The sequence below is a fragment of the Mustela nigripes genome, chromosome 16, assembly GCF_022355385.1.
Source record: "Mustela nigripes isolate SB6536 chromosome 16, MUSNIG.SB6536, whole genome shotgun sequence".
Lineage (NCBI taxonomy): Eukaryota > Metazoa > Chordata > Mammalia > Carnivora > Mustelidae > Mustela > Mustela nigripes.
The window spans coordinates 32209200-32223008 of NC_081572.1; the positions used below are offsets into that span (position 1 = coordinate 32209200).

At 45.0% G+C, this 13809-nt stretch overlaps 2 protein-coding genes across 6 annotated transcripts in view; both read right to left on the reverse strand.

Annotated features, from left to right (window-relative positions):
* Positions 1-1438, reverse strand: part of HSF5 (heat shock transcription factor 5) — a 45963-nt gene extending 44525 nt beyond the window's left edge. The window contains exon 1 of the mRNA XM_059380353.1: positions 811-1438. Within this exon, the coding sequence (XP_059236336.1) occupies positions 811-1438 (628 nt within the window). The remainder of the gene's footprint in view (positions 1-810) is intronic.
* A 1038-nt stretch (positions 1439-2476) lies between these two features.
* MTMR4 (myotubularin related protein 4) overlaps positions 2477-13809 on the reverse strand; it is a 26757-nt gene continuing 15424 nt past the window's right edge. For 4 of the 5 annotated variants that reach the window (XM_059379378.1, XM_059379377.1, XM_059379379.1 and 1 more), the window contains 4 exons: positions 7326-8724; positions 5381-5491; positions 5026-5114; positions 2477-4802 (listed from right to left, as the gene is read on the reverse strand). In XM_059379378.1, the coding sequence (XP_059235361.1) occupies positions 4625-4802; positions 5026-5114; positions 5381-5491; positions 7326-8724 (1777 nt within the window). In that variant the 3' untranslated portion in view covers positions 2477-4624. The remainder of the gene's footprint in view (positions 4803-5025; positions 5115-5380; positions 5492-7325; positions 8725-13809) is intronic. The other variant, XM_059379380.1, reaches the window with a different exon arrangement.

Here is a 13809-nt window from a genome sequence, read left to right on the forward strand (position 1 = left end):
AACACTCGACAGTAAAGAACACCATTTTTGCCTTGTGCTTGCCTAACCATAACACCTTAAGTAAACATCAGCTCTAATTGGTTACAATGAAAGAAATGGTTGCCCAATGCATTGTATGCAGGAACAATATCTCATGAACAATTGCATATATTACTATGTTTTTGCTCTTAAGATATATAAACAATGTCGACCTTTCTATACATTCCTTGGAATCTAATGTATGACTACTGTCAGGACACCTGTTCTAAGATTTCTTAGATGTGTCAAAGGTGTGGAAGATGGCCTGTCCCTTCAAGGACACACTTCCACTCAAGATACCTTGTTCGCTTTCTAAGTGTTCTTGGCCATGACTCTCTGTTCCTTCCTACCTTGACCTCCACATTCTCACCCTGTACAGTAACTCTTGTTTTGCTTCCCATTAGAGCAAAGGAAACCCCTCGGTGTTTCTTCCCGACCTAGGGCTTCGACAAAGGGCGACTTACTCTAGACGTTCAAGGTAAGGTAAGGGTCTTAAGAAGGTCAATGGCCATGGAGGTCTGGAGTTCAGGAGGAGCCGGGAACAGCAGGAAGCCTACAGCAGAGGTCCCTTTGGCCGCCAGTGGACGACTAACCAGAAGGGGCTCAATGCCTCTTTCCAGGGGGAGGTACTGGGGGACAGGGGGTGCTGGAAACGGTGGAGATGACGGGAGTGATTTCTCGAGAAGCACAGCAGCAAGCGGATCACCTCACCGGGGAGGATGTGCGAAATGCCCCCAGCAGTGGCGGTTGCTCCCCGGTGCCCCATGTGCCCTGCTGTGGTCGAGGACTCACCGTGCGGCTCGGGCCGGGGCCCCGCGGGCGGCGACGGCTCCTGGTGCTGCAGCGGGGAGGTGGAGGCGGAGGCCGAGGCCGAGGCCGACGTGATGAGGAGCCTCTGGAAGCGGTTGGGTGGCCGGCAGGGCACCTCCAGGCCGGCCGCCAGCTTGGCCTTGTTGGCGCTGGTGAGCCTCTTGAGGTGCACGAGCAGCTGCGGCTGGTCGCGGCGGAAGTGCGGGCTGTGGAAGTGGTGGAGCGGCCCGTCGCCCGCCGGCCCGCCGCCCCCTGGCCCCGGCCCGGGCCCCGCCGCGCCCGGCCCGCCCAGCACCACCTTGCGGAAGCCGTAGAGGTTGAGTTGGCGGATGAAGCTGGTGAAGTTGGTGGTTTTGAAGAGCTCGGGCTCGGCCCCGGCGCCCCCCACGCCGCCCCCGCCGCTGCCCCCGCCGCCGCCACCACCCCCGGCCCCAGCCCCTGCTCCAGGCGGGCTGAGCAGCTCGGCCTCGAAGAGCGGCTGGTCGATGAGCAGCCCCTCGCCGCGGCCGTCCCAGCGGATCGAGCGGTACCGGGGACTGTTCACCAACCGCCACAGCTTGGCGGGGAAGTTGTTGGGGTTGATGGGGGTGGAGAGCAGCGCCTCCTCCATCGCCCCCGCCCGGGCACTGGGACTCGCCCCGCCGCGCCTGGCTCTCCCACCCCGTTCTCGATCTCCCCCCCACCTTCGCCCGGCCTTCGCTGCGCCCTGCCCCCCTCCCCCCGCCTGCGCCCCGCCGCCGCGGACCCTGGGACCGTTGGCGCACGAGCCCCCGCCGCGCCTTCCAGCGCGGCCAATGGGGCCTCGAGTTCTGGCCGCGCGGCGGGACGCGGCGCGAGGCGACCCGCCCCCTGGACGCCGCCGCGAAGTGCGGGGCCGCGTGCGACAGCGTGGGGGCGCAGCCGCGGCAAGTCGGGTTCCCTCGGTGGCGGCGTCCCCGAACCGCCGGACTGCGGACTGCGGCGGAGTTGCTGCCCGCCAGGTAGGGTTAAATCCTGCAAAGAGATAAGCCCAGTTATCCGGCGTGGAGTATGAAGATTCGTGTTTATCACCACAGCCAGTTGGGGGGGGGGGGCGGATTTCGAATTCTTAAGAGTATGCACTTGGCAATTCAAAGTCAGCCATTCTGGAGAACAAAGGGTCTAACTCTACAATCTGAGGAACCATTAGTATAAACTAACAGTTTGATTGCTTGTCTCTCCAAAATAAAAATGGTGATGGGGCTACGGTATCCTGAGTAAACGATTCACCTTTTAGATAGTACCATTTTATGTGTTTTTTAATAGACCTTTTTACCGCGATATTTTTGCTCAGGGCAGGCTTAGTGAGAACTGAGGTGCCTCTGAGGAGGGAATGGGAAGACAAAAAATACAATCCTGTGTGCCTGGTCAACCAGCTGGTGCAATTTTAGCCATTAAACAGAAATAAACCTCACATGAGATGGGATAGAATTCTACAGTTTCCATAGGATAAATTCCTAGTGATCCATAAATAAGAATAGAGCAGGTGCCCTGCTGATAAAAAGGAAGTCCATTTAGAAATGGAAATGGTTGGGAGGAAGGAGTATGTTTTAGTCTTTTCTTGTGGTCAAAGAATAAACGAGTACTGAGTTTTCTTAGAAACTAAAATGAATAAAAAGACCCAACAAAGCAGCACTAATATAGAGATTTTATTTAAATTGTATTGAGTTTTTACAGCACATTGCATGTTTGTCACAACGCAACTGCACAGTTTGGATTTTTGGCCACATCATGTCACTTACACCCACAAGAGCTCTGAAAGGAGTATTTGATGAATACATCTGAGCTGAGAGCCCAGAGTCTCTCTCCAAGGCCATGCAGTATGTTCACTGATGGGACAGTCCCTCAAAACAGCCACACAAAAGTAGACAGATACAGTCTCCTCAAATGTTACCAATCTTACTCCCCCTGAAAATGGGCAGAGTGAAGTGCAATGAAACTCAAGTTAATTAAAAAGCCACTCGCAACTGGCAGTAAATTTTAATGATTGAGAAATGCTTAGGAGAATTTTACATATCAGAGACAAGGAATAGTTTGTTACTTTTTCAATGATCTCAGGAATTTCCCAGACACAAATCTCCATTATTCAACTCCATTTAAATGAAAAAAAGTTCTGCTAGGCTGACCTAAATACGCCGAAACTTTTTAGGTTACATCCATGACAAGTATAAAAGCACAGATGCTTCTCTGTAGGACTGAAGAAAAGGTCAGGACAAGTAACAATTCTTGTTCTAAATGCAGATCCTAGTTATTTTCAAATGAAAATTTTTTTTCTAGGAAGCAACATGAAAGTAGCAGTTAGACAGACAGCTACCATAGTTTTAAAACAGGATAAGCCTAAGTGTAATTTACGTTTTATACACCCATGGATTAAGGAAAATGTATAAAGGAAATACTAGTGGTTTCATTATAGGTCAAGGAGACTATATCTGTCCCAACCACAGTACATGGCTATGTCACTGTATCTTTTGGTTAAGTGCCACTGGTACATATTAAGATGAAACCAAAACAAAAAAAGACAGACAGACCAAAAAAAAAAAACAACAACAACAACAAAAAAAAACACCAATGTTTGGTCCAAGTGGACGCATTTTCTCTCCCAATTTTGGTATCAAGGCTTTTTTCTCTTCTGTTTGGGTTCCATTGTTAAGTGCACAGAAATAAGACAGCAGCATTTGTACTGAAACCCTCACATACCAAACAGCATATTCTAGGAGGTAAAAACCAAATGCTAAATTCTACCCTCAAGGTGTCAAGTGTTCAGGATAAGAAGCAGTGTGACCCAGAGGAGGCAGCAGCCAAGGGAAAGACAACATTAGGGAAGTGGGCAATGGAACAACAACAACAAAAAACCATTGTTTTATTTTCATGCCAGGAGAGGATCAAGGTGTAACTCCTGTGTTAGCACCAGGACAACTAGGAAAAGTCAGGCGCAAAGGGCAGGGCACAATCAGCAAATATTTGACAAGGATCATTTCTGCTTTTCCCTTCTCATTCTTCACAGTGCATACCTCAAGAGCTGCCACTGAGTAACAGAGACTACTTACTGCCTTCACAGCTCCAAATAACAGATTTTTGCCAGAACGGAACACCAGCAGAGTTTTCCTCTGCTCCCCAAAATGTCTCACTCCTTAGAACTGTTGCTCTAAAGTGAATATTCACTGATCCTGGCTGATGAGCCAAGTGAAAAGATACAGCAGAACCTCCACTTGCAGAACCAGTCTTTATACCAACTCCACAGAAAGACAGAACTACTGCAACTAGAGGGAGTGCCTTTAAAGACTGAGCCTTCATGCACAGACACAGAGCACAGAGGAACAGAATATAGTTCGTTTCAAATAGGAATTCCTATCTTATATACTAGAATCTGCTTTTTTCAAGGTGGAGGAGAGATGAATCTGTTTATCACTTGGAGTTTGGTTATACATATGCCTTTCTATTGCTGTTTGGGGCACATCATCAGGCAGTATCTATGAAATCATCATCTTGTGACCACCCCCCCAGGAGAAAAGTGGGAGTCACCAACTCAACATTAAGCTTCCAGACTCTGGGTCTGGATCCAGAACCATTACCCCAAGGTGAGGGTCTCACCAGTAGAAGACCTCCTGCCAAATTGGAATTCCTCTGCTCCAGTCTATGGTACCAAGGAGGATTTCTCAAGACGGTAACTTTGAGCTCTGTGATTTCATGAGCCATACCAAGGAACCTTCAAAAATACACCTGAAGCAGATCCTCCCTTCAAACCTGCTAAAATTGGACAGGTCATCTCCTCTGGCATTCAGCTGGAAGCTGTAGCAATGGGTTTCTTCAGATGTTGGCTCATGAGTTCTCTGGCACGAGATACTTGGATGTGTTCGTAACATGAGTTACAGACGAGAACTGGGTCATAGAGTTGTTGATCAGGAATGGGCAACTTCAGGTGGCAGCAGCCAGCACAAAACACATTCCCACAATTTCTGCCAAAGCACAAAGAGGGAAGAGTACATCAGAAATAGAAATGCCCATATGCGGAGAATGAATGATACTCCAAAAGGCCTTACATTAGTAAATAGAGAGAAAAGTTGGGCGAAAACAAAAAAAATTCCTATAAAGCTGTCTCCATTTTCAGATTAACTCAACTTAGCTATATATGTATGTTGCTGCTTTATGAGCCATACAGAATCCTACAGGACATCTTACCTGCAATGGTGTCTTCGTTTGGCCAACCAGAACTCACAGTCACAGTTATAGCAATGTGATGCCATATGGTCTGGAACCCAGCGAGTCACCTAACAGAAGGCACAAGGAAAAATTCCAGGTCCTTGTCACCAAATGGAAGAGCAACATTGCAACAAGGAAAGCATCTCAGGAGAAAACAACAAGGTCTGTCTTTATAATTGGCCACTACCTGCCTCTAAAAAGACAATCATCTAGGAGAGAGCTCTTGTCACTCATGTCACTCATGCTACTCCTCATGCTAGAAATAGGATAACTCCTATTTTGTAAGTATATACTTATACCATACTTACATAACTATGTATTTGCCTGCACATACCTCAGTCTCTTTCTTATCAACAGGTTCCCAGCTTGCTTCTGAAAGGCAGTCCTCACTGTGATCAGAGCCAAAATCTTCTATATCACTGCCATCGGACTCCTTCAAACATGTCTGAAGAAAAGGCAAAGATATCAATCCATCTTCACCATCACTAACCTTCATTGTTTACTAGGCATCAGGGACTATTCTAAGTAGATTACATGCATGTACTTCTTTCATTCCTCCCAAGAAACTTAGATGTTTATTATTATTGTCATCCCTCTTTTACAAATATTTATTACAAATAAATATTGTCATCCCTCTTTTACAAGCATTGAGAAAGTCAAGAGATAGTAAGCAGTAAACCTGGAATTTAAACCTACTACAATTGACCCTGGAACCACACAGGTTTGAATTGCATGGGACCATTTCTATGCAGATATTTTTCAAGAAATACAGTATAGTACTATGTATTTTCTCTTTCTTACGATCTTTTCAGGAACATTTCCTTTTCTCCAGCTTACTTTACTATAAAAACAAAGCATACAATACGTCTAATGTACAAAATGTATGTTAGGTGACTGTGTTATCAGTAATGTTTCTGGTCAGCAGGAGCTATTAGAAGTTAAGTTCTGAGAACTCAAAAATTATATGGGGATTTCTGACTACACGAGGGGTCAGCACCCTAACACCTGCATTGTTCAAGGGTCAACTTAACTTTGGCTTCAGACCCATGCTCTTAACCAATATGCTTTATCACAGCATGAAAATATTATATTCTCATTAAATTCTAAACCAGGGGCTCAGAAACTAGGCTCACACGCCAAATCTAGCCCACTGCCTGGTTTTGTAAATCAAGTTTCATTGGAAGACAGCCACATTTATTTACGTATTGCCTGTGGCTGGTTTTGTGCTGTAATAGCAGAGTCGAACAGGTAGGACAGAGACTGTATGTACCACAAAGTCTAAAATATATAATATAATATATGGCTCTTTATCAAGAAAGTTTGTGGACTCCTGTTTTAAACCATTATCCTGAATAGTAAGTTGTAAGTCCTGACCATCCCGTCCCAACAAGCAGGCAACAGGCAAGTAGGAATGTCTTAACAGGAGGAACAGAAGTGCCTGTGTTCATGACAGGATATAGTAGCCAAGAAGCTAACTCGTAGAAGCTCCCCAGAACTGTGTCCCCAAACCAGAGGGCTTCCAACACAGTGAAGCCTATGACAGTCCTCATCACCTCTCACCTGGGTTATTCCAAAACACCTTCCAGCCTCCCAACCTGGGTTTCAGCTGCCTCATCCACTTGACAAACTATTGCTAGGATAGTATTTTTAAAATACAAATCTTATCATGATAGTGGCCGAAAATTGTGCTGCCTTGAGGGCAGAATCCAAACAAGGGACCTCATGCTGACCTTTCTAGTTGTGTCCTGTCTAGTTCTCTGTATCCCTGTCTAGTTCTCCAGTATCAGCTCCTGCCCAACTCCCTCCTGCAAGGCCCCAGCACACCTGTACATGCATGTAAATACACGTGTGCGTGCGCACACACACGCACATACACACACACACCTTACCCCTTTGATTAAGCCATCCCATTGGAGTACTTATTGCCTTCAAGCTGTTCAGAATGGTATTTCCTTTTCACTGTCTACATATACAAATATGACAAATTCTTCAGTACTCAGCTCAAATGTTACCTTCTCAGGATAGCCTGCACTCCATCCCAGCCCCTAACACCTAATGCTTCCTTCCATGGTAACACTTAAGATCATCATTCTAGATGTCTCTCCCTCTAGTTTATCTCTCCCAATACACTGTAAGCCCCTTGAGATTTCACACTATGTCCTTCATCCTACAGGCCAACCGCCTAATACACTGGCACCCAGCAAGTACCCAATGAATAAATGTTGGAAGGCTGGATGAACAGAATAAATGAATGGATAGACCACGGTGGTGAAACTTACAAAATCATCCTCATAGTCCATGGGTGGCTCTGCTGGAGGGGCACAGCAGTGACGGATGTCGAGCCTCATCTGAAGCTCACGCACTTGTCGACGTAGCTGCTCCACCTCTTGCTTGTACCCTGCTTCGATCTGCCGTAATCTATGCTGGATCACATCCGTAGGAAAGGGGAGTCCATCATCATCCAAGTAGAGAGGAGGCACTGGAGAAGGGCAGCTCAGTGGAACAGGCTTTGTGCTGGAGACCTGCTTTGGATGACCGGACAACCACATCCGGTTATTTTTCCCTCCTGGACCAGTACAGTGTCCATTGGAATGACTAGAACAGACTGGTGACTTCACCCCTTCTCTCTGAGCCCACTGGCCCCCAAAGCAGGGCCCTGTTGCCCGCACCTGCTTGTTGCTTGACCTCTTGCTACAACAGCCATAGGAAAGCAGCCGCCGAGGAGTGGTCTCCCCACTTGGGAATGAAGTCACCATTCCTTGGAAGCTGTCCCAGTTGGATCCTAAAAAAGAAAACTCACTGATCTGGCTCTGAGAAACTGGCTTTCGGGACAATTCCAATGGCACTTTCCCAAAGCGAGGATTTTCCAGTAACTGCCCATTCCTAATATTCCCTCTTTTGCCAGTGTATTCCTCCTTATGAATCAGATCTGGCACAGAACTGGGCTGTTCCTGGTGGGAGATACTTGCCACAGACCCCGGGGGATCCTGGCTGAGGAAGTCAGTGCTTGGCTCTGGAGGAGTTTGGCAGGTAGCACTTGGTGGGTTGCAAAGGGTGCCCAGACTGTGATCTGGAGCACATCTGGAGGGCGCACCTAGCATGGAATTTATCAAGGCCCGTTGGGGGGCACCTGTAAGGGAGTCCTGGGAAGACTCAGGAAAATCACAAACTCCATGACCTTTGTTGGAAGCCACTTCAGAGAGTGCACTGACAGCTTCTTTTTCAGGACAAGGTTCAGGTGGTTCCTCCATGCCATCTGAAGTCCTACTCAGCTCATTGTGGGCAGGAGGGTCTAGAGCTGGTGTCGTAGTCTCTTCCAGGACTTGGATCTCAGGATCAGAGATATTGCTCTTCATCTCGTGGGGCACTGCAGTACTAAGCAGTTTGTAACTTGGAGAACAGCTTCTGTGATTCTTGAAGGGTTTATTGCTCAAGTAGTCTTTCTGGCTGCTGGGCAGAGAGGAAGGAAGACCCATTTCTCCTACAGACTGCTGAGGACCTCCTGCCCCAGATTCCACGAAGGTCTCGGATTCCTCAGGATTGCTATGCCAGGGCTCCAGGCCTACTCTGGCCTCCTGACAGTGGTTATTGAGGTTCGGGTCACTAGATGTGCGAGTCAGGGGGCTGCTTGTGTCACAGGCAGAAAGCAGATCATCCATTGATCTGGTTTTAGGTAATCTGAAATGACAGACACAACAACACCTCCAGGTCAGTAAACGGGAGCCACCTCCAATATACAGAATCAGACCATCAAAGCCAGAGTTCATAAGAAAGAACATTTATGATTACAAATAACCAATGTCCACTGTAACAAGTCTACTGTGCAAAAAGTGAAAGACATGAACTCTGTCCTCCAGAAGCCAGGATCTGTCCCCAGCTGTTATTAGTCCTTACCTTACACAATCTCCCTGGGCAATCTCAGCCACTCGTGATTTCAGTGCCTTTTATGTTGATGCCTTCTAAACCTACTGTGCCGGCCAGGACTATACCCGAGTCTGAAATCTAATGTCCAGCTGCCTCTACCATACATAGTAAGACAGAAGGAAGACAATTCTGGAACTAGATGATATTGGTTCTGACACTGATTAGCCATATGACTGCAAGTGAGTTATTTAACCTTTCAGACATGTGCTTTCTTCCTCTATAAAATGATCATTATAAATTATACCTTACAGAGACCCTACAAGGATTCAAACTATAGGCAGCCAACAACAAACTTACTAAGACTATACACACCACTTGTCATTTTTACTACTTTCCTTATTATAAATGATCCTTCCTCACAGCAGAAACCAAGACAGCCTTTTACAACCACTTAGCAGCACTGCATGCCTTGGAGTCCGAAGTTACCGTGGAAACTTCCCCAAGTATAAAGCATTCAAGAGTTCTAGAGGCATTCGTGCACACCAAATGGGTTACATTTTCAAGAATGTCTGATTTTTAACACATTTCAAAAGTCCTTAGAGCAATGAAAACTTCAGGGAAACTTGCCAGGAAACAGTGGAGACTTAATCAGACTCCTATTTTCAGATGCCTTAGTCAGTCCAGCCCATGCAGAAAAATTCCTCAAAGGTTGAGTTAAAATATGGCTGATTTTTTAAGTGATTTTTAAACGTACTATGTTTTTTAAAGATTCTTATGTGTGATTTTACTTTTTTTTTTTTAAGATTTAATTTATTTATTTGATAGATCACAAGCAGGCAAAGAGGCAGGGAGAGAAAGAGGGGGAAGCAGGCTCCCCACCGAGCAGAGAGCCCAATGCAGGGCTCGATCCCAGGACCCTGAGACCACAACCCAAGCCAAAGGCAGAAGCCCAAACCACTGAGCCACCCAGGCGCCCCATGATTTTACTTTCGTGATCAGTTTTGATTTTGATTTTGATTTTTTTTTTTGTCTTGTGGTATACAATTCCAGGAAGGCAACAGCAATGGTTAGGATTACAGTCTCTGGGGTCCCATAGCCTGGGCTCAAATCCCAGCTTAGTGATTTTTTAACAATGCGACCTTAACTTCTCTAAGCCTCAGTTCCCTCATCATCTTCGGAGAAAAGTAATAGTACCCACCTCTTAAAGCCAATTAAACAATCCATTTCAAAGCACATTGCTCAGTACTTGTCATATTGTTACACTTACGGTTTACTTATTTATCTCCTTCTCTGAAAGTGCCTTGAGGGCAGCACTGTCTTATTTGAATCCCTAGCACCAGCCAATCAAATAATTTTGAGAGATGAATAAATGATCTTAAAATCTAAAATCAAGGGCACCTGGGTGGCTCAGTGGGTTAAGCCACTGACTTTGGCTCGGGTCATGATCTCAGGGTCCTAGGATCAAGTCCCGTATCGGGCTCTCTGCTCAGCTTCCCTCTCTCTCTCTCTGCTTGCCCCTCTGTCTACCTGTAATCTCTCTCTGTCAAATAAATAAATAAAATCTTTAAAAAAAAAATCTAAAATCAAGTGTCCACTGCTAGGTACCAATTGAATGCAACAGACCAGTGGGGTTCAATATCTGGTGTACATTAGGAGCTCCTATAGATTTTTCTAGATATACAGACAACCAGGTCCGTCTAAGACCTATGAATGAGAACCAGGCATCTGTATTTTTAAAAAGTACCACAGCTAGCTTTGTCTTTTTTTCCTTTTTTTCCCCCCCTTTTTTTGTTTTACTTTTTTATTATGGAAACTTTCAAACATACAAAAGTAGAAGAGTATGAAGACCTCCCACGTACTCTTGACCCAAATTCAACAATATCAAGTCTCCTATCTTCCACAGCTGATTCCTATCTGGACAAAAGATTTAATCAATAATGCTGGTTAAGGGGCACCTGGATGACTCAGTCAGTTAAGCTTCCGACTCTTGGTTTTGGCTCCAGTCATGATCTCCGGTTCCTGGGATCAACCCTGTGTTGCGCTCTGCCCTCAGCACAGAGTCTGCCTGAGATTCTCTACCTCTCCTCTAACCTTCCCCCTGCTCACATGTGCGCAAGCACGCGCGCGCTCTCTCTCTCTCTCTCATAAATAAATAAATATTAAATACATAAAATTTTTAATGATCATAATAATAATGTTGATAGAGACAATAATGCATGAGGAGTTTAGAACAAAGACAGGGTGGTCAGGGAGAGCCACACAGAGGGTAGATTTGAGCTGGGTATAGCAGAATATGTTGAACTTCAGTGGAAAAGAGAACAGAACACAGGGTATTTTTGATCTAGAGAAAGGTAAAACCAAAGATAAGTCAGGTCAGGTGTTAGAGAAAGCATTGCTTTTATTTGCATACTATTTGGCCCTCCAAATCCAACTCTCCATCTTGAACTGCCTATTGTATACTTTCTCTTTGCTAATATTTCAATCCCAACCTGCCTGTTTCTCCTTCTCTTGCCCAAAATGACTCTCAACTTCCCAATGTCTTTGGGTTGGTATCAATATCCACCTAGTTTCTAAGGTCAGAGACCCAGGACCTGTCTTTCATAGATCCCCTCTATTCTTTACTTCTATCTTCCCATATTCGGTCACTCCATAGTCTGCTAATGACTTCTCTACAGTCTCTGATTTTAATCCTTTCTCTTTCCAAACTCTCCTCTTCATATCTGAATTACAATAGTGTTGGCTGATCTCTGTGCTTCCATCTACCCACCTCATTGACTCATTCTCCAAAAATCCCGTTGTCACCAGTTCATAGTGACTTCCTACAATGACTTAACTATTGACAACTGAATCTAAATAAAGTCCTCAGGATAATGTTTAAGCCCTCAATGAACTATCCTGTGTTTCTTTCTTTCTGGTCCTCAAAATGGCTCCTTCTTAACCCCCACCAACTCTAGATAGGTTCTTCTTTTGTTCATTAAACTATCTTTCATGTATGTAATTCCTTTGGACCTCTCCACTACCTTGTTACCAAGCTCACAACTCCCTTTATTCCATTCATTTGTTTGTTCATTTAAACACTTACTAAAGCACCTATTATGTGCCAGGCCAAGCCAGATGCTAAAGACACAAAAAAGCCAAAGCTCCTGCCTGGTCTTCCACGAAAACTTATCTAAGTAAATGGTCACCAAATGACCCCTTTCTAACTTCTTATTTCTCCCAATAGCTTTGAACTACACACATTCTTATTTGCTTAGATGCTAACTTACAACTGATCTCTATTTGTCCTATGTCCGTCTTATTATAGCTTTTACAAAGTATCTTAAATAGGATCAATATCTTCTATTGCATTTATACAAGCCACAAACCTGTATGGTACTAGAGAGCTAGTGGGTATTAAAGAAACATTTACTGAATTGAAAAATTAGGTATTAGGGGCACTTGGGTGGCTCCGTCAGTTAAGCATCTGACTTCAGCTTATCAGATTTTGAGTTGTGAGCTTGGGTCATGATCTTGAGGTCCTGGGACCAACACCCACCACCCCACACACACTGGACTCCCTGCTGAGCCCCTCCTTCACCCTCTGCCCCTCCCCCTGCTCATAGTTGCTCTCTCCCTCTCAAATAAAAAATGTATTTTTTTAAATTTTTGTAAAGATTTTATTTATTTGAGAGAGAAAGAACACAAGCAAGGGGAGAGGCAGAGGGAAAGGGAGAAGCAGGCTCCCCACTGAGCAGGGAGTCCAACACATGGCTTGATTCCAGGACCCTGGGATTGTGACCTGCTCCGAAGGCAGAAGCTTAACTGTCTAAGCCAGCCTAGCATCCTAATAAATAAAATAAGAAAGAAAAAGAATGAAAGGAAGGGAGGAAGGAAGAAAGAAAGGAAGATAAAAGAAAGATTAGGTATTAATTTAAGGCAGTGATTATTAAATGAGTGATAGAACTTACCCAGAATTTGATAAGTTCTCTCAAATGGGTCCTCTCCCTGGAAAAATAAACTTATGAACCTATACCCAAACTCTGCATTGTTTGGGAAAGGAAGAAAATCACAGAATTCCTGAAACCTATCCATGGGCCCTGACCATGGACTCAAGACCCTAAAACCAATAATTTAGGGGGGAGTGGGCCTTTTTGTTTTCCTTTATAATATTCAACCAATAACTTAAGTTATACTTTAACTTTAAGAATCCTCCATCAGGGGCGCCTGGGTGGCTCAGTGGGTTAAGCCGCTGCCTTCGGCTCAGGTCATGATCTCAGGGTCCTGGGATCGAGTCCCGCATCGGGCTCTCTGCTCAGCAGGGAGCCTGCCTCCCTCTCTCTCTCTCTGCCTGCCTCTCCATCTACTTGTGATTTCTCTCTGTCAAATAAATAAATAAAATCTTTAAAAAAAAAAAAAAAAAAAAAAAGAATCCTCCATCAATAAAGATCAAAATTTGAAATGTACATATCCTTTGAACCCAACATTTTCATTTCTAGGAATGTATCTGGCAAAAATATTAGCACAAATGCAAAGGTAACACATATAAAGGAATACTACTGAAATGTACACTTAAAAATGGTTCAGATGGTAAATATTGTGTGTATTTTACCCACAACTGTTTTCAAAAACATACACATAGTTAAGAATGTTAAAGCAGTCCCAAAAACAATAAAAAAAAAAAAAAAAAAAAAAAACAGAAATCACCTAAATGGCCAATAGTAAACTGGTTATAAAAGTTATGCTACACTCAAGGGCGCCTGGGTGGCTCAGTGGGTTAAGCCGCTGCCTTCGGCTCAGGTCATGATCTCAGGGTCCTGGGATCGAGTCCCGCATCAGGCTCTCTGCTCAGCAGGGAGCCTGCTTCCTTCTCTCTCTCTCTGCCTGCCTCTCAGTGTACTTGTAATTTCTCTCTGTCAAATA